This window comes from Onychostruthus taczanowskii, unplaced genomic scaffold, assembly GCF_017590055.1.
Source record: "Onychostruthus taczanowskii isolate IOZ18803 unplaced genomic scaffold, ASM1759005v1 scaffold101, whole genome shotgun sequence".
Taxonomy (NCBI): Eukaryota; Metazoa; Chordata; class Aves; order Passeriformes; family Passeridae; genus Onychostruthus; species Onychostruthus taczanowskii.
In genome coordinates this window covers 441093-465390 of record NW_024496638.1, presented here as the reverse complement: position 1 = coordinate 465390, position 24298 = coordinate 441093, and the positions used below count along the sequence as shown (strand labels likewise).

At 50.5% G+C, this 24298-nt stretch overlaps 4 protein-coding genes across 4 annotated transcripts; 3 read left to right on the top strand and 1 right to left on the bottom strand.

The window, feature by feature from the left end:
- Nucleotides 1–1983: 1983 nt before the first annotated feature.
- On the top strand, nucleotides 1984–15593 carry LOC121339423. Its single transcript, XM_041411169.1, has 3 exons — nucleotides 1984–1993; nucleotides 14454–14614; nucleotides 14841–15593. The coding sequence occupies exon 3, from the start codon at nucleotides 14952–14954 to the stop codon at nucleotides 15591–15593; it is 642 nt and encodes a 213-aa protein (XP_041267103.1). The 5' UTR covers nucleotides 1984–1993; nucleotides 14454–14614; nucleotides 14841–14951.
- On the top strand, nucleotides 2673–6602 carry LOC121339165 (proto-oncogene Mas-like). Its single transcript, XM_041410767.1, has 2 exons — nucleotides 2673–2687; nucleotides 5414–6602. The coding sequence occupies exon 2, from the start codon at nucleotides 5430–5432 to the stop codon at nucleotides 6384–6386; it is 957 nt and encodes a 318-aa protein (XP_041266701.1). The 5' UTR covers nucleotides 2673–2687; nucleotides 5414–5429; the 3' UTR covers nucleotides 6387–6602.
- Nucleotides 8374–9666, bottom strand: LOC121339434 (mas-related G-protein coupled receptor member X1-like). The gene is made up of 2 exons (XM_041411196.1): nucleotides 9604–9666; nucleotides 8374–9413 (listed from the first exon to the last, which is right to left on the bottom strand). Exon 2 carries the CDS (start codon nucleotides 9361–9363, stop codon nucleotides 8374–8376), a length of 990 nt encoding a protein of 329 aa, XP_041267130.1. The 5' UTR covers nucleotides 9364–9413; nucleotides 9604–9666.
- On the top strand, nucleotides 11161–12453 carry LOC121339427 (mas-related G-protein coupled receptor member X1-like). The gene is made up of 2 exons (XM_041411183.1): nucleotides 11161–11223; nucleotides 11414–12453. The coding sequence occupies exon 2, from the start codon at nucleotides 11464–11466 to the stop codon at nucleotides 12451–12453; it is 990 nt and encodes a 329-aa protein (XP_041267117.1). The 5' UTR covers nucleotides 11161–11223; nucleotides 11414–11463.
- Nucleotides 15594–24298: the final 8705 nt, after the last annotated feature.

The following is a 24298-nucleotide window of genomic DNA, read 5'->3' as shown; positions in this document are numbered from 1 at the left end:
CCTGCCAGTTTAGAAAGGAAGTTTAGATTGGATTTTAGGAAAAATTTCTTCACTCACAGGGTGGTGCAGCCCTGGCACAGTTTACCAAGAGCAGTGGTGCAGTCACCATCAGTCTGGAGGGATTTAAAACCTGTGGATGTGGCACTTGGGGACACACATTAGTGGTGGCACTGCTGGGGAATGGTTGGACTCTATGACCTTGGAGGGCTTCTCCAACCTTAACAATTCCATGATTCTTGGAAGTAACAGCCAATAGATTAGCTGAATATTAAATCTGGCAAGCATGTGATGTGCCTGGTCAAGTTAACATTCCCAGACTCTGACATTAATCCATGCTTTGTGTGTTTCCCAAATCTTAGATCCACAGCTTAGGCTTTATGGCACTGTGAATAATAATAAAATTGTGAGGAATTTTAAATCATTGTGCTTCCCAAAAAAACCTCCACAAGCCTTCATGAAAAAAAGAAAAATAATCTGAAAGGTTTCTATTACTAAGTAGAAGAGAGACATAGGGTGGCTTGGGTCACTTCTGGATGACCCTCCAAGTCTATTTTCCATGAAGTTTGATCACTGGTAACCCAGGGAATTAGTACTAAGTAGAAGAGAGACATAGGGTGGCTTGGGTCACTTCTGGATGACCCTCCAAGTCTGTATTTTCCATGAAATTTAATCACTGGTAACCCAGGGAAAAAGGCCTTTTGCAAGAACTTGCAATGTTTCAGCAAAGGTCAGTGGAGTAAGTAAAAAAAAAAAAAAATCCTTATTTTACAAATTGGGAAACTAAGGGAGGGGAGGAAGTCAGCTCTTGTACATCTCTGGAAGTCAGCTGAGTTGAGCCTTTGCCACTCCAGGCTTTCCTCTGGAAAGAAATGGATCTAGTCACCTAATCAGTAAGGGGAAATGGCTTTAAATGAGACAAGGTGGGTTTAGGTGGGATATTGGGAATAAATTCTTCCCTGTGAGGGTGCTGAGGCCCTGGCACAGGTTGCCCAGAGAAGCTGTGGCTGCCCCATCCCTGGAAGTGTTCCAGGACAGGTTGGAGCACCCTGAGATAGTGGAAGGTGTCCCTGCCTGTGGCTGGGGGTGGAACTGGATGACCTTTAAAGTCCCTTCCAACCCAAACCATACCAGAATTCAATGAATTTGTGTATTATTGCAGCTCCAGCTTGTCATGGCTCTGAAGTTTACTGTGTATTTTCAGCTTCAGATTTAGGTGCATCAATAAATACTTTCATCCACTGCCCATCCCTCTGTTTTGCTGACATTTACTGAAATTCAGAATGGCCCAATAACAACAAAGGCATTTTGAGTGTCTCCCAACATGGAATGCCAGCAATTCATGCAGAGAAAATGGAAACCCTCAAATTAATGAGGAGTTTAAATAGAGCTCTGGATAAAAATAGTATTTTAATTTAGATATCATTTTATGCCATAGCCTGGAGTCCTGGCCAGGTTAGTGAGGGTTGCCAGCAACCACTATAGGAAATAGGATTGGGTAAGAAAGGAAAAACAGTCTTACAATCTTTGGGAAAGGAAGAGGAAGAACAGATGACAACAGAAGCTGAAGATGTACAAATGCACTTCTGACCTGCTAAGCAAATTTGGGCTGGATCTGCCTGTTCCTCTGCCCACTGACACACACGGCAGTGATTTGGGTGGCGTCACACTCCTGTCCCTTTACTTCCCTGGCACACGGGACTAAGGGACAAAATAGCTCCCTGTGAGGATGTCAGGAAAGGAGAAAGGTGTTTTCTCTGTTTCCACACCCTTTGGATTGGGGTGGCTCATGGACATGGAGTGTGCATGGACAGGGCTGGGATGTTGTGGGTGGGTGGTACTGGGTTCTGTCTTTAGGAGACACAAGGTGAGGAAGAGCCTGAAGCTCTGTTCAGGGGGAAGTTGTGAAACTGGAAGTGAAAGGCATGGGTCTGGAGGGATTTTGTGAAATCAGAAGTGCCTGAGGTGTTGAAGGAGTGTGCTGAAAGCCTGTGGGGTGTGAAGGTGCACTGAAAGAGCTCCTGACCCCAGAGCTCCATGCTGAGGGCAGCACAAGCAGGGTTTGGGCATCTGGAACTGCTGAGGTGGAAGGTTTGGGTGCAAGGTTGGATGAAGCAGTAGACATGCCATAAGGTGCTGGACTGTGCCGGGAGAGGCTGTGGGTCAGAGGAGGACCCACTGTGGTGGTGGGTGTGTGACAAGTGGAGGGACAGGAGGGAATGAGAAGTGCTGAGGGAGGTTGTGAAACCTCCAGCAAAGATGTTATGGGAGAGAAATTAACATTTCTCTACCTGAGCAGCACTAAAACCTCACCTTCAGGGGCTGTGAAACCATATCATCTCAGGGCCTCAAGTAGGACAACACCAGTGCCAAGTCTGCATGGACAGTTCTTGCAAGAATGGCTGAAGAAGGGAGAAGTAGTAAAAAAATAGTGTTTCCGTGACACTGCAAAGAGGGGAGGGAGAAGTGGTTCAAATCTTAGTGATCATACCCACGCAGGGGAGGTATTTCCCCCATGAGTGATTGGCTGCCTGGAGGGTCACGCTGAAAACACCATGGCTTTTTAAACAGTGGCTGCCCAGCCCAGCACTGCAGGATGACACAAGGACTCGAGCTGCACCCTGTGTCACACCATCCAGGGGAAAACATTGCTGGGCACAGGCGCTGAAATTCCCAGGAACGCAAAAAAGGTGAGAAATTCTCAGGTGAGTCTTTGACGTTGCACACTGATGGTTTGTCAGGCTTTGGGGAAGGGAGGAGAAACAAAAACAATGGAGAAAAAAAGATCAAAAATTTACTTCCTTTGCTGGACAGAAATTTGCTGTAGGTCAGGAATTGATGATATCATTTTCAATATAAAGAAAGCTTCATTCCAGGGACTCTTGTCGCTGTACAAGTGCTCTTGAACTGCTCTAAATGCACCTCTGTAATATAAAAATCATTACTCAGAGACCTGGCATTAGAGCAGCAGAACTTTCTGTCCACTGTCTGAGACACCTTTGTGGGGTCAGGGTTGTTCTGCCTCAGGAACTACAGGCAGGATTTGCAGGCAAATCACATGGAGGATGTTTAATCTCAATGAAGAAAATGATCACCTGGACTCAGGCTGCTGCTGTTTGAGGAGAGTTTTCACTTATTAGTTACATAAGGAAGTGGAATCACGTCCTGAATGTGTCTTGGAGACAGGAATTCAGTCTTTCCAAGGGACTATGATAAATAAATGAGACTCATGAGTGACTTTTGCAGTGTTCTTCTCCACGGTCTTCAGAAGTAAAAGAAGGATTTAATCACTTCTGTTACAGCAGAAGGCAAAACTATTGCTGTTTTGTCATTTACCCGTTGCAGCCATTTCTGTTCCTGGCAGTCCTTATGTACATGCAGCACCTTCCAGTGCATAAAGGTGCTCCAAGGCAGTTGGAGAGGAACTTTGGAGAAGGGTCTGGAGTGACAGGACAAAGCACCTGGCAGTCCTTATGTACATGCAGCACCTTCCAGTGCATAAAGGTGCTCCAAAACAGCTGGAGAGGGACTTTGGAGAAGGGCCTGGAGTGACAGGACAAAGCGGAATTGTTTTAAACTGGAAGACGGTGGATTTGAATTAGATCTTGGGAGGAAATTCTTCTCTGTGAGGGTGGTGAGGCACAGACTGCCCAGAGGAGCTGTGGCTGCATTATTCCTGCAAGTGTCCGAGCCCAGGTTGGCAGGGATTTGGAACAACCTGGTCTCTGGAAGGTGTCCCTGGCTGTGGCAGGAGGTTGGAACAAGATGAGCTTTAAGATCCCTCCCAACCCAAACCATTCCATGATTCTATTAGATGATCAATGGCACAAAGCCATTTAACATTGGGAATTATCACCTGTCATTCCCTCAGTCCCCAGTGGAGAGAGATGCACCTGTGACCTGTGGAGGCTGCAGTGGGCTGAGACAGAACTTAGGTGACAATAAATGTTCACACTCTCTTCAGATCAAGAGGAAACTTGGTTGCACAGAAGCCAGGAAACCACTTAACCACCGGGCTTTCCTCTGTTCTCGCAGCAGAAAAGCTGCACAAAACTCGAGGCTGTTTCTGCTAATTTCTGAAAAAATGTGATCATTTGTGGCCACCCCTGGAGCAGGCTGTGAGGGAGGAACAGCCTCAGGGCTGCTCTCCACAGTGTTCATGTTAGAAGTGCTCAAGGTGCCATAAAAGCTGAGGATGGGATCATCCAGCTCTGCAGTGCCAGAAGTTCCCTGGTTTCAATCAACCCTAAAGGAAATCATAGAATTCTCAAATAATTTGGGCTGAAAGGGACCTCAAAGCCCATCCAGTCCCACGCCCTGCCATGGGCAGGGACACCTTCCACTAGCCCAGGTTACTCCAAGCCTCATCCTACCTGGGCTTGAAATTCCCTGCACTAAACACTTCTTTTCCCTCTGTCCATGGGGTCAGTGTGCCTGGGGTGCTGGGATGGAACAGCAGTGATTCAGTCTGTCACGTTCTGGGTGCTTTTGGAAGTCTGTCTCCATGTGTGCTGCTGCACCACAAAGAGAGAACAGAGGATTCATGCTGGCTACATCGGTCAGTGATTCACATCTTCCCAGAAATCCCCATCTTTTGTTCCTATCCTATTTTTAACTTCTCTGCCTTCCACGTCAAAATTAACAGCTGGTTGGGAGACAGCAAAAGAACCACTCTATTTGTTCTCATCAGACCATAAAAAAGGTGTTAAACCCATTTTTTTCACCCCCAAGATTCTCAGACTTCAGTACCACGGGGAAGGAAACAGTGACTTAACCCATGGAGTGGTGTGGAAAAGTTATCAGAGCCACAACTCCCATGTCCTGTGAGGACGAGATAATCTGTGGTTTCTTACATGTGGTTCTTGCAGCTTCTGAGGGAGAAGCTGAGGGCTCTGCCACACCAAAATGTTTATTTTTTACTGTACATGGGACCCAGGAGAACCACATCAAATGGCACTTTATTAAAACAGAAATCACTCATCAATATAAAAAACTACCAGTTGTTCTCAAGGAATCACAGAATTCCAGAGTGCTTTGGGCTGGAAGGGACCTTAAAGATCATCCAGTTCCAACCCCCTGCAATGGACAGGGACACCTTCCGCTATCCCAGGGTGCTCCAGCCTGGCTTTGGACACCTCCATAGATGGGGCAGCCACAGTTTCTCTGGGCAACCTGTGCTAGAGCTTCACCACCCTCCAGGGAAGCATTTATTCCCAATATCCCATCTAAACCCACACTCTGTCAGTGTGAAGCCTTTATCCTGTGTCCTATTACTCTAGGCTCTTGGTCCCTTCCAAACCAATTTATTTTGAGGTTCCATGAAATCAAGTTCTAGCTACATAACCCTGGAACAAACCAAGGAGCCCCTCTAGAAAAGTCACCCTGGAGTTACCACCTCTCCCCTTTTTGCTCCCAGGTCTGAATCACCCATTATGAGACCCTCAACCCCACCAATCATCCTTCCAACCACAGCCATCCATGCTCCCGGGACCAACCACAGCGGGGCTGTGGGACAACCTGAGGCATCCTACACTGTCCTCAAGTTCATGGAGAGCTTCTGCCTGCTGAGTGCTGCCTGTGGGATGGTGGGGAACGGCCTGGTCCTGTGGTACCTGGGCTTCCGCATCCGCAGGAACCACTTCACCGTCTACATCCTGAACCTGGCGGCCGCCGACTTTGGGTACCTGCTGTGCATCGCCGTGGAGACCGTGCAGTACCTGATGCAGTTCAACGTGGGGGTGCAGTTCGGGATATTCCTCTTCCTGGATCTCTTCATGTACGGCACGGGCCTGTACCTGCTGACGGCCATCAGCATTGAGCGCTGCCTGTCCGTGCTGTCCCCCATCTGGTGCCGGACGCACCGCCCGAAGCACCTGTCTGCCGTGGTGTCCGGCCTGCTCTGGGCCCTGTCCCTGCTCCTGAACACACTGGGATATGTTCTGTGCACCGTTCGCCCCTCTCCCAGGGTCTGCCAGCGCCTGCTCATCGCCATCGGAACCTTGGATTTCCTCGTCTGCGCGCCCCTCATGCTGCTCTTCAGCCTCACCCTCTTCCTGCGGGTCAAGTGCAGCTCCCAGCCCTTCCAAACGGGCCGGCTCTTCACCGTCATCATGCTCACCATCCTCCTCTTCCTCATTTTCGCCGTGCCCCTCAGTGTCCTCATCCTCCTGGACTTCCTGGGCCTCAAGTTCCTGTATTCCCCAGAGATTGGCTTTGTGCTGTCCTGCGTCAACAGCACCCTCAACCCCATCATTTACTTCCTGGTGGGAAGCTACAGGGATCGGAAATTCAGGCTCACCCTCAGGCTGGCATTCCAGAGGGCCTTCCAAGACTCAGCAGATGACAGAGATGAGCGGGAAACGCGGGACACGATAACCATGTCCTCCTAAAGCCCTGCCTGGAATGTCTTGGCAGAACTGAGGAACTCTGAGGTACTGGGGAAGGTTCACCTCACCTGACCCTCAGTACCCTCTTTGTAGATATTTTAGGTCATTATTTTAAGTTCCCATTCTTTTAAGACCCCCTTTGGGTTATTAAGTGCCCCATATGGCACAGAAGCAGCTGGACCATAGGATTTACCTGACCTGTATTTAGGACACGTTAAAATTGCCTGTTTCTTTCCAATGACTACTAAATAATATTAATTTGATAAGGCTGAAATGTCTTGGTGTCTGAATTTCATCAAAGAAACCCTGCTCAGGATAAATCCTTGTTGTTCATAAACTCATAAATTCTGTGTTGCTTTTCACTCAGATCTCTGAAAATGAAATCGGTACCAACAATCCTCCTGTTGGAAGCAGACATAAAATTCCTGGAAGGAGAATCCATCTATCCCTCTTAACTAAGAACTCCCATCCCATGTCAGAGCACACACACAGTCTTTTGTGGCTCACAGAGACATTCTGGGCTTCCTAATGTGAGCATTTCAAGGAGTGGAAAGATTCACATCCACCAAGTCTATTTATTCTCTGAACCAGGGAGGTTTCCACACCACAGAGCAGAAGAGGGCTTCAACTCCTTCCAGCTTGCTTTAAAAATTTATTCACTGAGTTTCATCCTCACTTGTCTTGTATTTCAAAGAAATACATGACTGGAGATTAGTATTTTATTATATTATTTCATGTTATTTTAATTTCCTCCAGCCCTTGGCAGAGTCTCTGCGTTTATCTACATCATGCATTGGGCTGTAATTTCTTCCTTTAAAAGGACACATCAGAATCCATGGCTTTTAAATCTCCTTTACCAATAGAAATAAATCAAAGGATAGTGGGAAAAATACAGGAAACAGAACAAGGTAAATAAATACCTTGTTCTGTTTGAAATTATTTTCAACAAAGTATTCTCTAAACCAAATCCTTTGAAGGGCAAAACAGGATTATTTGTTCTATCAGACTACCTAACATTTATTCTTTTAACCAAAATTATTAGAAAAAGTCAACATGGGTAATTTTCCTTGAAGAAACTCACAAATTATGTCCAAAATATTCCCTTTTTGATGTCTCAAATGTTTTTATCATTAGGAAAAACAAAACATTTTTGTGTTGGTAAAAAGACCAGAATTCGCTTTTTTGTTGTTGTTTTGTTTTTCCCCAAAGGGATAAAAATAGTATTTAAAGTTGTTGTTGTTTTTGTTGTTACCTGATTTATCAGCTGATAAAACACACAGAATGTAACTCAGAAAAATAATTTTTTTTAAATTTAAGGCACAGGAATGTGCCTTAAATTTAAGTGTCTACTGAAAAAGGAGAGAAAAACCAAGTTTATTTCACAACAGCTAATTCCAGATGGTTTTTGGTGTAACACTGCTGTGCTTAGGTGAACAACATTTCCTCCAATGACTCCAGAGGGAGCAGGACCACCTCCCAACTGTTTATGGGGATTTAACACACCGGGGATGTCCGTCTTCATCTGTCCTGCCCAAGTGAATCCTTTGTCATTCTCAATCTTTATTTTTTACTTTCTCACGTACTTTCTTATTTTTTCTGTTTCTTTCCCATTCATTCTCTTGCTTAGTTTCCTTTTTTCTTTTTTGTATTTTTTCTTTATTTTTCTCTCATAGTCCTCCTTTCTCCCTTTCTCCTTTCTCTCTCTTTCTCTCTTTTTCATCTCCCTTTTCCCCAAATTGTAATTTTCACACACGTCTTACCCCCTTACACCCCAAATCCCAGCATGCCCAAGCCAACACCCCTTGCTCTGCCCATTTTTGCAGACTTTGCTTCATCAACAGAGTTTATTCCCAATGGATGTGGCAGCGAGGGTACTTCCATGGGGAACAAACACAGCTGGAGAACTGGATCGAGCCTGGCTACACTGCTTGGAGTGCCCTTGTCTCCATACTTCAGGCTGTCTCTGAGGTGCCACATGTCCAGAAGTGCCTCACAGAGCTGTCACCTCCACCACAGTGTCCCCAGGGCCGTGGCTCCCCTCGTCACTCCCGGCTTTCTCCTCAAACACCCTCCGCAGAGCGACTCTGACGGAGCGCTGGAAGCGGCGCCGCCGGCAGCTCCCCACCAGCACGTAAATCACCGGGTTGAGGGTGCAGTTCAGCAATGCCAGCAAAAAAGAGGGGTCTTCTGGGAATAAATCACCAGAATCAGGGAGATTGAGGAAAACCTCCACGCAGAAAGGGATGCCAAAGGCAAAGAACAGCAGGACGTTGAGCAGGATGGCCACAAAGAGCTTCCCTGGCTGCCGCCTCCGGGAGCCGCAGCGCAGCTTGAGCAACAGGAACAGGTTGGAAACCAACATCATGAGGGAAAACGCCACGGAAATGGCGAGGGCTACACCTGCCAGGGCGGTCTCAGAGTCCTCAGTGTAGGTGCAGGTGAGGTAGAGGGAGGAAACAAAAGCCCCGGCGAGGGCCCAGAGGGCCCCGCTGACGACGCCCGAGAGGTGCCGGGGGCGGTGGCAGCGGTACCAGATGGGGCAGAGGACGGAGACGCAGCGCTCCACGCTGAGGGCTGCCAGCAGCCCCAGGCTGCTCAGGTCAAACAGGTGGCACGGGAAGCCAAGGACAAACACAAAATGCCGATAGTGATGAACAAAAGGAAGCAAAGAAGTGCAAAATGCTGCTACGGACAGAAAAGCCAACAGAAGCAGGAGAAACAGGAGGAGCAGAGAGAAGTCAGCAACAGCCAGATTTAGGATGTAGACAGTGAAAGGGCTCTGCTTTGTGTGGAAGCCCAGGAACCACAAGACCACCCCATTCCCTGCCAGCCCACAGAGGGAAATCCCCAGGCACACCCCTGCAAAGGCAATCAGGCTGTAGGGAATGCTGGAGCATTCCGATCTGATAAATTCCTCCCAATCCAGAGATCCGTAAAAGGTGTTGTTCAGGGTGAGGGTTGCTGTGCTGTTCTCCTCCATGGTGAATGATCCTGCTCCCAGCAGCTGCCTTCTCCCTTTCCCACCACCTGCTAGGGAGAGATATGGGGAACCAGAGGGAAATAAGGGACGTCAGCATTCCCAGCATTTCCCATCTGTCCACACAGCCCCACACCAGCCCCAGGAAGAACCCCCACCCCTGCAGTGCCCAGGACAGGCTCCCAGCCCTCCAGTCCTGACCCTGGACAGGAATCTCCCACCAGGCCATCCCTGGACTCTTACCTCCAGTAGGAACAGCGCTGACACAGCAGCACCAGGAGAAAGGATTTGGGGATGGCTGCTGGAACCACTGGCTGTGCTTCAGCCTCAGCCCTCGTGCCTGGGTGAAGCCCTTGGCCAGAGCTCCCCTCACAATCTCCCCACATCAGTGACAGCTTCCCCTCACATGTCCCAGGGACACAGATCTTATCAGGAGGAGGTGGCCACATCACCCCCTTCCTCTCCTCCCCTCAGTTCTTCCTGAGGAGCTGCTGATCTGTTATGATCCCATTAATGCAGGCACCCAGACTTTAGAATTTTAAACATAATTTACTGGATCTAAAACAATGAAAATGAAAGATTTTCAGCACAGATAGTGTTATGTCCCTTCAGGTGCTGGGAATCCTGGGTCAAACCCTACTCTGGTGAGGGCAGATCCTGTCCATGGAATGGGTACTCCATTATGATCCGTTCAGCTATTACTGGGTTTTCTGAATCCCTCAGAAATTCCAGACCTCATGAGATGCCAATAGAGCCCCTGAGCAGCAGCCATGGGGATGAGCACTGTCTTTGTATCCAGTTGCTGTGGGAAATCACCAGTGCCCAGACATGGGACTGCATGAGGGCTTTGCCCACAGCCTCTAATCCCATCCTGTCTAATCCCAGTCATCAGCCCCATCACGCCTGCTGGGCATGTGTCTCCTCAGAGATTAGGTTTGTGCGGTACATGGTGCTACCAGAGCACTCGTATCTCCAAGTGGTTTCTGCCACACAACCTCAGCCTTTCACAGCACGGGGACTGGCATTTTTTTGCTTACTTTCTGCCTCTCTTTCATGTGTTTTCCATCTCCTTTGGAGCTGTATCCTGTGCTTGTCATTCCCAGAACTGATGGATGTGTTAATGCACAAGGTCCATGTGCTCTCCAGGGTGTCCAGCCTGGAGCTTCAGGATTTGGAACTAGAGGAAGACTTGAAACAAGGAGAGAACTTAGGCTCAGCATCCATCCATGAGAGGGGGATGGAAAAAGTGCAAATCCTGGAAGTTTCTTCCAGAAGGAAGTTGGAAAAAGTCTTTGAGCATGAGTTACATGTCAATAAAGACACTGAGCAACTCGTGCTGTAGCGTGATGAGAGGGGGATGGAAAAAGTGCAAATCCTGGAAGTTTCTTCCAGAAGGAAGTTGGAAAAAGTCTTTGAGCATGAGTTACATGTCAATAAAGACACTGAGCAACTCGTGCTGTAGCGTGTCAGCACATCAGTGATTTCTCACTCCTGAAGGTCTCTGGCTTATCTCTGTCACCCCTCTGCCATCATCCATCCCTGGGAATGATTTATATCCCCTTCTGCATTGATGCATGGACTACCTGGGCCATGCAGAGAAAGCCAGAAGCCCCTTGCAGGGTGGGATGACAATGGAGAGTGGCAGAGGAAGGGGGTGATGTGGCCACCTCCTTCTGATAAGATCTGTGTCCCTGGGACATGTGAGGGGAAGCTGTCACTGATGTGGGGAGATTGTGAGGGGAGCTCTGGCCAAGGGCTTCACCCAGGCACGAGGGCTGAGGCTGAAGCACAGCCAGTGGTTCCAGCAGCCATCCCCAAATCCTTTCTCCTGGTGCTGCTGTGTCAGCGCTGTTCCTACTGGAGGTAAGAGTCCAGGGATGGCCTGGTGGGAGATTCCTGTCCAGGGTCAGGACTGGAGGGCTGGGAGCCTGTCCTGGGCACTGCAGGGGTGGGGGTTCTTCCTGGGGCTGGTGTGGGGCTGTGTGGACAGATGGGAAATGCTGGGAATGCTGACGTCCCTTATTTCCCTCTGGTTCCCCATATCTCTCCCTAGCAGGTGGTGGGAAAGGGAGAAGGCAGCTGCTGGGAGCAGGATCATTCACCATGGAGGAGAACAGCACAGCAACCCTCACCCTGAACAACACCTTTTACGGATCTCTGGATTGGGAGGAATTTATCAGATCGGAATGCTCCAGCATTCCCTACAGCCTGATTGCCTTTGCAGGGGTGTGCCTGGGGATTTCCCTCTGTGGGCTGGCAGGGAATGGGGTGGTCTTGTGGTTCCTGGGCTTCCACACAAAGCAGAGCCCTTTCACTGTCTACATCCTAAATCTGGCTGTTGCTGACTTCTCTCTGCTCCTCCTGTTTCTCCTGCTTCTGTTGGCTTTTCTGTCCGTAGCAGCATTTTGCACTTCTTTGCTTCCTTTTGTTCATCACTATCGGCATTTTGTGTTTGTCCTTGGCTTCCCGTGCCACCTGTTTGACCTGAGCAGCCTGGGGCTGCTGGCAGCCCTCAGCGTGGAGCGCTGCGTCTCCGTCCTCTGCCCCATCTGGTACCGCTGCCACCGCCCCCGGCACCTCTCGGGCGTCGTCAGCGGGGCCCTCTGGGCCCTCGCCGGGGCTTTTGTTTCCTCCCTCTACCTCACCTGCACCTACACTGAGGACTCTGAAACCGCCCTGGCAGGTGTAGCCCTCGCCATTTCCGTGGCGTTTTCCCTCATGATGTTGGTTTCCAACCTGTTCCTGTTGCTCAAGCTGCGCTGCGGCTCCCGGAGGCGGCAGCCAGGGAAGCTCTTTGTGGCCATCCTGCTCAACGTCCTGCTGTTCTTTGCCTTTGGCATCCCTTTCTGCGTGGAGGTTTTCCTCAATCTCCCTGATTCTGGTGATTTATTCCCAGAAGACCCCTCTTTTTTGCTGGCATTGCTGAACTGCACCCTCAACCCGGTGATTTACGTGCTGGTGGGGAGCTGCCGGCGGCGCCGCTTCCAGCGCTCCGTCAGAGTCGCTCTGCGGAGGGTGTTTGAGGAGAAAGCCGGGAGTGACGAGGGGAGCCACGGCCCTGGGGACACTGTGGTGGAGGTGACAGCTCTGTGAGGCACTTCTGGACATGTGGCACCCAGAGGTGTGGCACCTCAGAGACAGCAAAATGTACCGGAGCACATGGCTCTGAGCTCACTCCTGTTCCTGTATTCCCATTGGAATGACTTTCATTGTCTTGGCCCCCAGGAATAAACTCTGATGTACTGATCTTTTTCATTTTGTTACTACCCCTAAATCAGATTTGGGTTTTTTTCCTTTTGTTTCTTTTCAATGTGGTAACTCCTGCCATAGATTTTGTTAAATAAACAAAATCAGGGATTTGCTGCTGAGCTTGTCCCTGGGAAACAACGTCAGAAACTGGCTCATTTCCTTAGTTTTTCCCATTCTAAAGCCTCTGGATTGTCTATAAAGAGGGCAGGTACCTGTCTCACACCAGAGCTCTTCCTAAGGCTGGTGCCTGCATTGTCTGGAATGAGCCATCTGTTGACAGTTCCAAGAGCTCCTCATTCCTTCTAGGAAAAGTAGTTTGTCTCTGTGGCAGGCTCCTCTTGGCAGCCCTAATCCTGAAATCTTTGAACAGGCTCAAATCACCACCTTGCCTTCCACAGGTGGACTTTTAGGATTCTGCAGGACAAATCTATGATTTCCATTTCTAATCTAATTTTGCCACTTGTATACCACAATTTCAGTGGTACTGGACATTCATCACACAGTTTCCAAGAGGATTCATGCAATAATCAATTCTGTGCTTGAGTTGGAGTACAGGCACACAGCAGAGGGATGATTTGGGATTTGAGCAATGTCATTTCTTCTGAGAAGAGGCAAATCCATGCTGCTCTCTTGGTTTTAATCCTTAGAAAGTTGCAGGTTTCCTCTGAGTCATCTTCCACACTCCCTTGGCATTCAGACAGCAGCCTACAGTGAATTCCAAGGAATGCCTAGAAAGCTGAGGTGAGATGATTCCTACCCAGGCTGACAGGTACCTTAGGGATCTGGGATGCTCCTCCTGGTATCTTCTGGCCCTGGGACCAGAGCTGTAGCCACTCTTCCCTGCTGACACCATGTTTGTGTCCCCAGCTATGGAATCTCACATCTCCCATCAGCCCAATCCCTTCAAGGGCAAACACTTCATGATCCAGGAGATAATGGGGCACCAGGAGAGGTGGAGACAGGACTTTGTACATGGGCATGGAGTGACAGGAGAAGGAGGAATGGCTTCCCACTGACAGGAGGTGGGATCAGATTGGATATTGGGAAGAAATCCTTCCCTGTGAGAATGGTGAGCCCTTGGCAAAGGTTTCCCTGAGGGCTAGGGTCGGGTAAAAACAAACACAAGAGCTCCCATGTCTGAGGGGGAGGAGGATGAGCCCTAATGAAGGGCTGAAAAGGGAATCACAGCACTCCAAAATCTGGTCTCTAATCGCTTTCATTGCATCATCAAGGGGATTGGCAGTAATTAGGGTGGGCTCTAAGTGCTGATGACCTGGCTGCAAGCAACTGAGTGCTGTCCTTCCCTTGGGCTATGTAAGCCTGTGGTAGGATGGCAAAAATGTGAATTCTTGTCTCATTTGTGGTGCTTTGGGCCCAGGTTTTGTCAAAGATGTCAGAACTCTTTCCAGAACAGGAGGTCTTTCTGAGAAGCACTCAGATGCCTCAACAGCATTGCCAGCACTGCCAGCATTGCCAGCACTCCAGTGCAACCAGTGCCACCTGCATCCCTCTGCTGCTGGAGGGCCACTGACCCCTCAGGGAAGAGAAACAAGGAGTTGTAGGAACCTTTTGGGAGAGGGAAAGCAGTCGGAGAATGGGACATTCTGCAGGGAAGGAATATTTCTAATCAAAAGGAAATGAGGAGCCATTTGCAAAATATTTCATTTGGAGCCTTTGACAAAGCCAATTCCTTTGTGACAAAGAAAAAAAAAAAAACAAGACAAATATCTCTGAGGGAGTGGAGCTCTGACGTACCCAAAGTTGCAAACAACTTCCATCTGCCCTATGACCCCACCAAGCCTTGCAGGCAGCACTGGGATAGGGAACAGAGATCAGCTGGCAAGATGGGAGTGGGGAGCTCCTGGTGATCTGGGCACTTTCTCCTTCATGTCACTGACCTGCCAGGAGCCGCTTTAGGACATGGATCCCAAAGCAGCAAGAGGTACCAGGAAGCGCCGCTGATCTGCACAGACCCCTTTGCCTGCTGCTGCCCCACAGGGAACAGGTCAGTGGAATGGTTTCCTTCCTCCCTACCCTACCTTCCTCTCCTGCAGCAGCTGCTCTCTTCCTGCCACCCTCTCCTGTGACCACAGTGCCCTCCCCAGGCCCCCCCTCCTCTGCCCTGTGCCATAACAGCCCATCGCTCCCACCTCTTTCTCCCACCCCAGAATCTCTACTGCCCTCCTCCCCTGCACATCTCACTTCTCCCCTCTGAATCCTTCCCACTGCAGGGAGCTGCTGAGGAGCTGCATGGTCCATCCCTGGATTCTCCAAACCCTGACTGCCCATCCCCACTGACCACAGCCAGGGGCCACATCCCACTGCCTGCCCAGCGTCCATCCATGGAGGTGACCACCATGTTCCCATCTCCCACCTCACTCACTGAAGGAGATGATCTGTGTGAGACAGATGTCACCACTGTGGCCATACACAGTGCGACTCTGCTCATCGGCCTCTGTGGGCTGGCTGGGAACGGGGCTGTCATCGGCCTCCTCAACCTAGAAATTTGTAAGAATCGCATTTTTAAGCTGGCTGTCATTGACTTCCTCTTCCTCCTCTTTGTGGTCCCCTCGGCCCTGCTCTTCCTGGTGGAGGACGTGTCCTGCTCTCCTATCCTGCCCCTGCTGTACCTGAACTTCCTTTTCCAGCTGTCAGTGGTCTCCTACTACTATGTGGTGTTCCGGCTGATAGCCGGTGGCACTGTGCAGTACATGTCCAGGCTCTGCAAGCTCTGCTGCCACTTGGACCTTCCCAAGCGCCTGAGGTGGGTGGTGGACAGTGTCCAATACTGGGCCTTCTTTGCTCTCTTTGCTGCCATGCCGGCAGTGACATTCCTGTGCCATTCACACGAGCAGGAACACTGCAGGGCAGCTCTCATCTCCATGAACACCATCGTCCTGCTCCTCTTTGTTGCACCCGTGCTCATTTCCAGCACAATCGGAAAGAAAAAACAGCCCACAGCGATGATCCTGCCATGGACGTAATGAGCCTCTAGATCCCTTCCACTGCTCAACCTGCAGAGTCGATACTGAACTCCACTGAACTGCTGTGCCTGTACCAGAAAGTACATGGAATATGGGAATCCCCATCACCAAAGTCTTGGACCATTTAGTTGCACAGAAATTAGGGATTATGCTGCTCTTCTGCAGAATGGGGCCATCCATCCTCTGGTTCCCCAGCATCAGTGTCCAGGGAAGCCCTTGACCAGCTCCATCCTGGACCTGGCCACCCTCAGGAGGAGCTGAACAGCGACTGCACAGCAGCTTCAGCCACAGTCCAGGCTGTGCTGATCTTTGCCATTTTGTAACTACCCCTCAATCAGATCTGGATTTCTGGTTTTTGTTTCTTTCCACTGTGGTAGTCCCAGCCTCTGAATTTGTTGAATAAACAACAACCAGGCATCACTGCAGAGCTTTTGCCTGTTAAACACAGTCCAAAATGGCTCATTTCCTTATTTTATCCCATTCTAAAGCCTCTGGCTTGTCTGTGAGCAGGGCAGGTGCCTGTCTCATATCAGAGCCCTTCCTAAGGCACGTGCCTGCAATGGCTGGGATGATGTTGGCAGTGCCAAAAGCTGATTCCTACTGGGAGAGACCTGGGCAGCAGCCACATCTCTTGCTCAGGGGAAAGTTGTCCCTCCTTTCTCACTGCCTTAAATCCAGGGGAAAGCAATGTGCCACTGCTTCTGGAAAGGGAAGTGAGAGTGAAAGCTCTGGGTGGTGAGTCAGGCTTTGAGGCACACATGAGGTTAAACAGCTAAGGAGCATTTAGTACCAGAGTTGTTAATAATTTACTGAAGAGAGAGACTTTGTCATCTGAGAGGGTTTTTCTCTCCCTGATTCCCATTTTCCTGCTCATTGGAAAGCAGAAAATTTCCAAGGTAAAACCTCTTATCCAGGGAAGAACAACTCAGCCAGGGGGTTTATCCCAAGGCAAGTCCGGAGGATCATGATCCTCCAATGGACTTTTTCAAATTCCCAGTACCTTCCTTGTCTCCTGTGTCACCCAGGCCACTCCTTACCTGAGCTTCCTTTCAAAAGGCAAAGATTTCAAAGCAAGAGGTTTCCTGGCTCTCCCTGCCCATGGCAGAAGGAGAGATGGAATGAGATGATCTCTAAGGTTCCTTCCAACCCAAACCATTCCATGAGGATTCCTCACATCATTCAGCAACCATGGCAGGCAGGAGTTCCCCTGTCTCGCACAGCACCAGCCTGACAGAGCTCAAGGAGCATTTGCACAATGCTCCCAGGCACAGGCTGGGATTGTTGGGATGTCTTGTGCAGGGCCAGGAGCTGAACTCCGTGGTCCTTGTGGCTCCCTTCCAACTCTGGATATTTTATGGCTCTATTTTATGATGCCTCTCTTTCATGATGACTCCACTGTGTTGTCCCTATGCCCTGGCTCTGGCACATCCTCACAAGCCCTCGGGAAGGCAACACTAACAGAGGGGGTGAATTCCTCTGCCCAGCTCCCAGCCAGGAGTAAATCACAGGCTGGGCACTGCTCTTGGCCCAGGAGCCAGAGCACAGCCCCGCTCCCACCCCTGCACACAGGCACAGCAGCAGCAGCAGCGTGACAGGCACTTTGCTCCAGTGCCTGTTGTCACCCTCGGTGCAGTTGTCGTGGCTCTCCTCATTCCAGCTCCCCTTGGATGCCTTCCCACCGGGCTGGCTCCAGCAGGCAGGGCTGGCTCCCTCCGTGGCAGGGGACAAAGCGCTCATGGTGACACCTCTGCTGCTTCTCCTCCCTCACACAGTAGGAAGGGTGACAAACAGGGATACCAGAGCAACACAGATGTCCACCAAACGTGGCTTTTCCCATCTTTTCCCATCCGCAGCTTCCATGTGGAGCAGCACAGGAATGGGTGAGGGACAGGACAGATGGCAAGTAGGATGTCGGAGCCTAGTCTGGAGTGCCTGGCACAAAAGCCAGGGAAACACCTCCTTCCTGGCTGTGGACAGGACAGAGCTGGAGGAGGAAAACAATTGGAGAAGGAGAGGATTGCCCATGGAGATACCAGAGAGCAAATGGCTTTGGGATGGATCTGACCTGGACTCTCAGGTGTCAGCTGATATCACTGAGCTGCTGGATTCCTTCAGCAGGACACTTGTTTAAATATTCTTTCCCTTTTCCCACAATATTTGCAGCTTTTCAAATCCTACAGGCCTCAATTCGGCCCCCAAATTAATAACTAGCTTCCACCCAATCAGGCTCTGTCCCAGCTCCTGCCACAGCCCCTGTTCTCCCTGCTGGCTCCTCTGGCTCCTCCTCATTAATGCCATCACTGACTTTGTGGCATTCAATCAGGCCAGCATCGACTTCCTCTTCCTCATCTTCATGGTCCCCTCCACTCTGCTCTTCCTTGTGGAGGAAGTGTCCTGCTCTGCTCTAATGTCCCCAATGTATTTGAGCTTGCTTTCCCAGCTGTCACTGTTCACCTACACCATGGGGCTGTTCCAGCTGATGTTCATCAGCATCGAGAGGTGCAGGTCCATCCTCTGCCTGTTTTTCTGTGTTGGGCAACAGTCTGAGCAATTGTTGTGGGTGGTGATGAGTGCCCTGTTCTGGGCTTTGTTCTTTGTTGTCACCGCTGTCAATCCCACAGTGACTTCCCTGTGCCAGTCACATGAACAGGAGAAGTGCCAGGTGGCTCTCACGTCCATGTACGCCCTCAACCTCTTCCTATTTGCTGTACCCATGGTCATTTCCAGCACAATCCTCTTCATTCAACAGCACCCCAAAATCTGGTCCCCTGTTGCTTTTATTGCTGTCGTAGGTTAAGAAGGAAGTGAATTTTTTGGGAGGTTGTGGTCAAACCAATCAGTGCTTGGATTTGAAAATTGGCACCTGGTTTGGCCACTGAAGGTATGGACCGCCTCTGAGAACACAGGGGTTTAAAAGCAAGAACTCCCAGGAGAACTCTCTTGGTCCCAGTCCCTGAAGGAGGTCAGAGCTCCCCTGCCCAGCCGGGGCTGGCTGGGGCAGGGGAAGCCATGCGGCCAGGGGAGGCAGGCCGGGGCCTTGGGCAGAGGAGGGGGGTGAAGGCCTGGCAAGATGGAAGGGTGGAGGAGCCCTGAGAGCTGTGCTGCCTTGAAATTCGATATCATGGACTGGCAGCACGGCCAGCCAGAAGGAGAAGGGGGGGATGCAGCAGAGAAGGTGCCGGCCGCTGTGGGAGTTCTGGGCAGACAGAGGCGAAGATTTTAACCCCTTTCTAGAATAATGGAAACTTTACAAATACTGATCCTCCTGAATCATGATGAAGAGAGAGAGATGAAACATGAGGAAATGAACAAGTGTGATGAAAGTTGGTGAAAGTGAGAGATGTCAGAAGAGGTGGGAAGAATCCTAGGTGGGAGGAGACGATGGAGGGGCCTTGGGCTGGACTCTTTCTTGTATGGCCATGGACAGACCCATGTTTTTCCTGTGACACAGAGACTGCATTTAGGGGGAGGCAATGCTTTGGAGCCAAGAGTGAAGCAGTGGAGTGAACAGAGATGGTTGAGGAGGGTGTGGGATGCCCTCTGTCTTCTGTGGAGAGGAAGATCGCTGTTCACGAGGCCCCTCAGCCCCAGGGGGTAAATTTGGGGGGCACTGGTGTCCCGAAGCTGAGAGACTGCTGCTTTTGGAACTGGGTGGAGCATCCTTAAACGGGGAACCCTAAAGGCAGTCCTGGTCCATGTGCAGTGGTGAGAGCACTGGACTTGGAGGGAAGAAGTCACAAGGGCGGATGTTCTCCGGGCAATGACAGGAGTGACATGGAAACACAAGAGGTTCCAGTTGTGTTTCTGGGGGAAGCCTATGGTGCAAGGGGAGATTCCTCTCTCCCTGATGGACTTGAGAGTTGATTTTTTGAGGGGTGATGATGGACTTAAAGTTGATTATCTGAAAAATGGTGACGGGGTGGAAATCTAAGGTGTTATCTCATGCTGGGGAGGAAATGGGGGGGGAGGAGGAGGAATGTATTTGGAGGGTTTTCATTCTTAGTTTTGTGTCTGTTCGTTTTTAGATGTTGTAGTTAATAAAGTTTGTTTTCTTTATTCCTAAGTTGGAGCCTGCTTTGCTCTGTTCCTGATCACATCTCACAGGAGCCACTAGAGAAAGTGTATTTTCATGGAAGCACTAGCATTGTGCCAGCCTCAAACTGTGACAATTGCATCATCAAAGGTACTGGCAGTAAGAAATGTGGGCTCTGATGCTGAGAACCTGGCTGTAAACCTGTCGTGGTTTGGCTCTGGCCAAACGCCAGGCACCCACAAAAGCCCTTTGCCCACCTTCTCTTGCTCTCAGCTGGGCAGAGGAGAAGGAAACAAAATTAACAAAGTGCTCATGAGTTGAGATGAGGACTGGGAGAAAAAACACTCCTAGAATAGAAAAAAAACAGATTCAAAGGTAATGGTATTAAGTAAATTTATTATTAACAGATTCAGAGGATGATAATGAGAAGTAAAATAAAACTTAAAACACCTTTCTTTCCCCCAGCCCCTCCCTCCTTCCCACTGACAGTGCAGGGAGACACAGAGTGTGGGTTTTGGTCAGTTCATCACTTGAGATCTTCTTCTGTTAGCTGAGGGAGAGGAGTTTTTTTGTGCTTTGTCATGGGGTCTCTCCTGCGGGAGACAGTTCTCCATGAACTTCCTCCGTGTGGCTCTAATCTCACCAGCAGCAGTCCTGACAAAACTGTTGCAAAGTGAGTCACTCACACAGGCAAACAGTCTCCTCAAAACTGTTATGGCTTGGGTCACTCTTCCACGGGGTGCAGTCCTCCAAAGACAGGCTGCTCTACTTTGGAAGCAATGGACCTCTCTATCTCTCTCTCTCTGCTCGGCTCTTGCCCTCCACAAGGCTTTCCCTGGGCCACACCGGGATGGCAGCGGCCGCGGCGCGTCACCGCTCACCACACCGAGATGGCCCCAGCAGCGGTGCCTCGCCATCCCTGGTGAAAACTGCCTGTGCGCTGCTTTCATTTTCGCCAGAAATACGGTATCACAGAGGTGTTACCAGCCTCTCTGATTGGGCCAGCAGCATGTCCATCTTCAGAGCCATCAGAAACTGGATCTGTCAGATATGGTGGAAGCTTCCAGCAGCTTCCAACAGGAGCCCCTTTCTGTGGCCCTCCCCTATTAAGTTTGTTTTTCTTGGGCCAGGTCTCATAAGCCCTGAAAAGAAACTTAATACACCCAAGGATAGCTTAGCTATTACTTTGGGGGCATAAAATAAGCAGGATGACTTCTGCTGCGGTGTTACAAACAAAAAGGGTTTAATAAAAGGCAAAATAACAAACAGAAAAACTCGAGCCAGGTGCAGAATGCAGTGCCCTCCCGCAGTGCCCTCCCCAGGTGCCCCCTCCTCTGCCCTCTGCTTTCCTTCCACATCCCCTGCTGAACATCCCAATGCTCCCACCTCCATCTCCCACACCACCATTTCCACTGCCCTCCTCCCCTGCACATCTCACTCCTCCCCACTGAATTCTTCCCACTGCAGGGAGCTGCTGAGGATCCTCATGGACCATCCCTGGATTTTCCAAACACTGACTGCCCATCCACTGTGACCACAGCCAGGGGCCACATCCCACTGCCTGCTAAATGTCCATCCATGGAGGTCAGCACCGTGTCCCCATCTCCTGTCTCACCCACTGAAGAAGATGATCTCTGTGAGACAAATGTCACCAGAGTGGCCATACACAGTGTGACACTGCTCATCTGCCTCTGTGGGCTGGCTGGGAACGGAGCTGTCATCGGCCTCCTCAGCCTGGAAAACTAACTCTGGCATCTTTAACCTGGCTGTTGCAAACTTCCTCTACCTCCTGCCACCTCCTCACTGCGGTCCCCTCCACCGTCCTCTTCCTGGTAGAGGACATGTCCTGCTCTCCTATCGTTCCCTTGATGTACATGAAGTTTGTTTCCAGCTGTCCGTGGTCTCCTACTACTGGGCGCTGTTCCAGCTCATACACAGCAGGAATGGGCTGAATATGCCCAACTTCTGCAAGCTCTGCTGCCACTGTGACCTTTCTCTGCGACTGGAGTGGGTGGTGGACAGTGTCCAACACTGGGCCTTCTTTGCTCTCTTCACTGTCATTCCCATGGTGACATTCCCGTGCCCATCACATGAGCAGGAGCACTTCTGGGCAGCTCTCATCTCTATGTATGCCATCATCCTGTCCATCTTTGCTCCATCCGTGCTCATTTCCAGCACAATCAACTTCATTAGTGCCAAGTGGGGCTCCCAGCAGCAGCAACCCAAGAGGCGCGACATCGTTATCGTCCTCATTGTGCTCTTCACTCTCCCACTCAGCCTCTGGAATTTCCTGCAGCAGCTCAGTTACATCGCTGTGTCCTCGCAGGTTGTTTCCTGCTCACCTGTATCCACAGCAGCATCAAACCCTTCCTCTGCTTCTTGGCAGGGAGGTGCTGGAGGCCCTGCACCATGGGGTCCCTCCAGTTCCCCCTCCAGAGACTCTTTGAGGACCAGGAAGAAAAGCCCGGAGAAATGATGCCGCTAGGGACACGGGGAACTGAGCCTGCTAATACCTTCCATTGCTCTGCTGAAGGACATCAGCACAGAGGCTGAGGGATTCCTGGAGTCACCTGCTGAATAAATATCCACAGGATCACCCTCCCCGTGGTGGTGAATTCCTGCAGGAGAAGGGAGCACGGGCATTGCCTTGGGTGATTTTTGTGGGATGCTCTGCAGGGAGCACACTGGAGCATGGCTTTCCTCTTCCCTCCTGGATCCACATGGACCCAAGCAGTGCAGCTGGGCTCAGTGCTGTTCCCCAGCTCTATTCCCCATGGAATGACCCTTATGGCCTCGGCCCCAGGGAATGAACTCCATCTCCTTTGGCTCAGCAGATGAGTTTCATGGTGTTTTCAGGGAGCTCTTGCCTGCAAAGCATGGGACACCTTAATCCCTGGGGACACACCCAGCGTGGGATGGCAGTGATTTCCCAAATCCCTGCGGGGCTGGCGCCTCTGGATGGCGGGAGAGGGGTTGGGATCACAAGGAGCATCCTTCCGCCTTCTGTCATTTTTCGGAAGTTTTTTTGTAAGCGTTGGAGTTTTTCTAATACGAGTACTGTGTTCCTGTCGAAAGCTGTAACGCTGATCTCTGACCATTGTGGGGAGCCGAAGCCCGAAGCGCTGCACAAGATCCGGGAGGGCGGGACGGAGGAGGAGCTGTGTTGGAAAAGCGGAATGTGTCTGAATGTGGGGGATGGATTACCGGGGGAGTGGCTTACCGAGCGGGTACACAGCCTTTTACGATTCTGGGAAGTGTGCCTCTGGCAGTGCCTCTGGCTGCGAGTGGGAGCCGAGCACTGTTTCTTTTACCTTGTCCCTTGTTATAGTTTAATAAACTTCTAAAAATTTTAAGAAGTGAGGCGTCGTTTTTCGAAACAAAGAAAAAGACCACTTGATTCGCAGGGAAAACAAAACGAAAAAAACCCCCAAGATCAATAACTCTGATCCTGTGGAACTCTGAGCAAGCCGAAGTTGTAAAATCCCTTCTGACTGCCCTGTGACTGCACCGAGCCTTGTGAGACTCCAGCGGGACAGGGCACGGAGAGAGCCAGCGCGACGGGAATGGGGAGCTCCTGGTGATCTGGGCACTTTCTCCTTCATGTCACTGACCTGCCAGGAGCCGCTTTAGGACATGGATCCCAAAGCAGCAAGAGGTACCAGGAAGAGCCGCTGATCTGCACAGACCCCTTTGCCTGCTGCTGCCCCACAGGGAACAGGTCAGTGGAATGGTTTCCTTCCTCCCTACCCCACCTTCCTCTCCTGCAGCAGCTGCTCTGTTCCTGCCACCCTCTCCCGGTGACCGCAGTGCCCTCCCCAGGTCCCCCCTCCTCTGCCCTCTGCTTTCCATCCACATTCCCTGCCAAACAGCCCAATCCTACCACCTCCTTCTCCCAACCCATAATTTCCACTGCCCTCCTCCCCTGCACATCTCACTCCTCCCCCCTGAATCCTTCCCACTGCAGGGAGCTTGCTGAGACTTTACAACAGGATATTAATCCATTATAACCATACGTAGGCATTGAAAAGTTTTTCTTTTCTAATACATAAACACCATTTTCCTAAAACTCATCCATGCATCCACCTCCTCCCAGAAGTCCTTTTTTGATCCTGGAGGTTTATTAAGAGGGGTCTCTCTGGTGCTCATATTCAATGAATGCTGCCATATCAAAGGTGGCCCTGCCTTGAACTTTTCCTCTGGCCATGCGATGTTGCCTCTTGTTCCAGAACTTGCCCCAAATCACTGCAGGCCTCCTTATCTGTTTCTGCACTGGTTCCAGCCACATCTATCATCCTGTGTGCCAGCCTTTACATCCTGTGAGAAACAACCACCCACTTTTTAAATTTGTAAAGGTTTATTAAACCCTAACAAAAAATACAACAAAAGGACTAAATAAGGAGAAGCAGGCCTGGGAGTTTCCCTCATGGCTGCTACCACGTGGCTGGCTCACCTTCAAGATGGATTCTTCTCCTTTGATACCCCGGGGGGTTGCATCAGCTAAACCTGGGCCCTCCCAAAGTCTGTCTGTCAACTCTTCTTTGTGTGTATTGGTGGAGCCTGCGTTCTTGCAGCTTGACTGGAGGGCAGGTGTTGTCATGCTGCACCTCCCCCCTGCAACAAGCTTTGTACCCCCCTTCTTTGTACCTGTCACAGGTGACTCAGGGCCTCTGAC

Excerpts from the sequence above, each read along its gene's own strand:
- LOC121339165 (XM_041410767.1), top strand. The coding sequence starts at position 5,430 with ATGAGACCCTCAACCCCACCAATCATCCTTCCAACCACAGCCATCCAT.
- LOC121339434 (XM_041411196.1), bottom strand. The coding sequence starts at position 9,363 with ATGGAGGAGAACAGCACAGCAACCCTCACCCTGAACAACACCTTTTAC.
- LOC121339427 (XM_041411183.1), top strand. The coding sequence starts at position 11,464 with ATGGAGGAGAACAGCACAGCAACCCTCACCCTGAACAACACCTTTTAC.
- LOC121339423 (XM_041411169.1), top strand. The coding sequence starts at position 14,952 with ATGGAGGTGACCACCATGTTCCCATCTCCCACCTCACTCACTGAAGGA.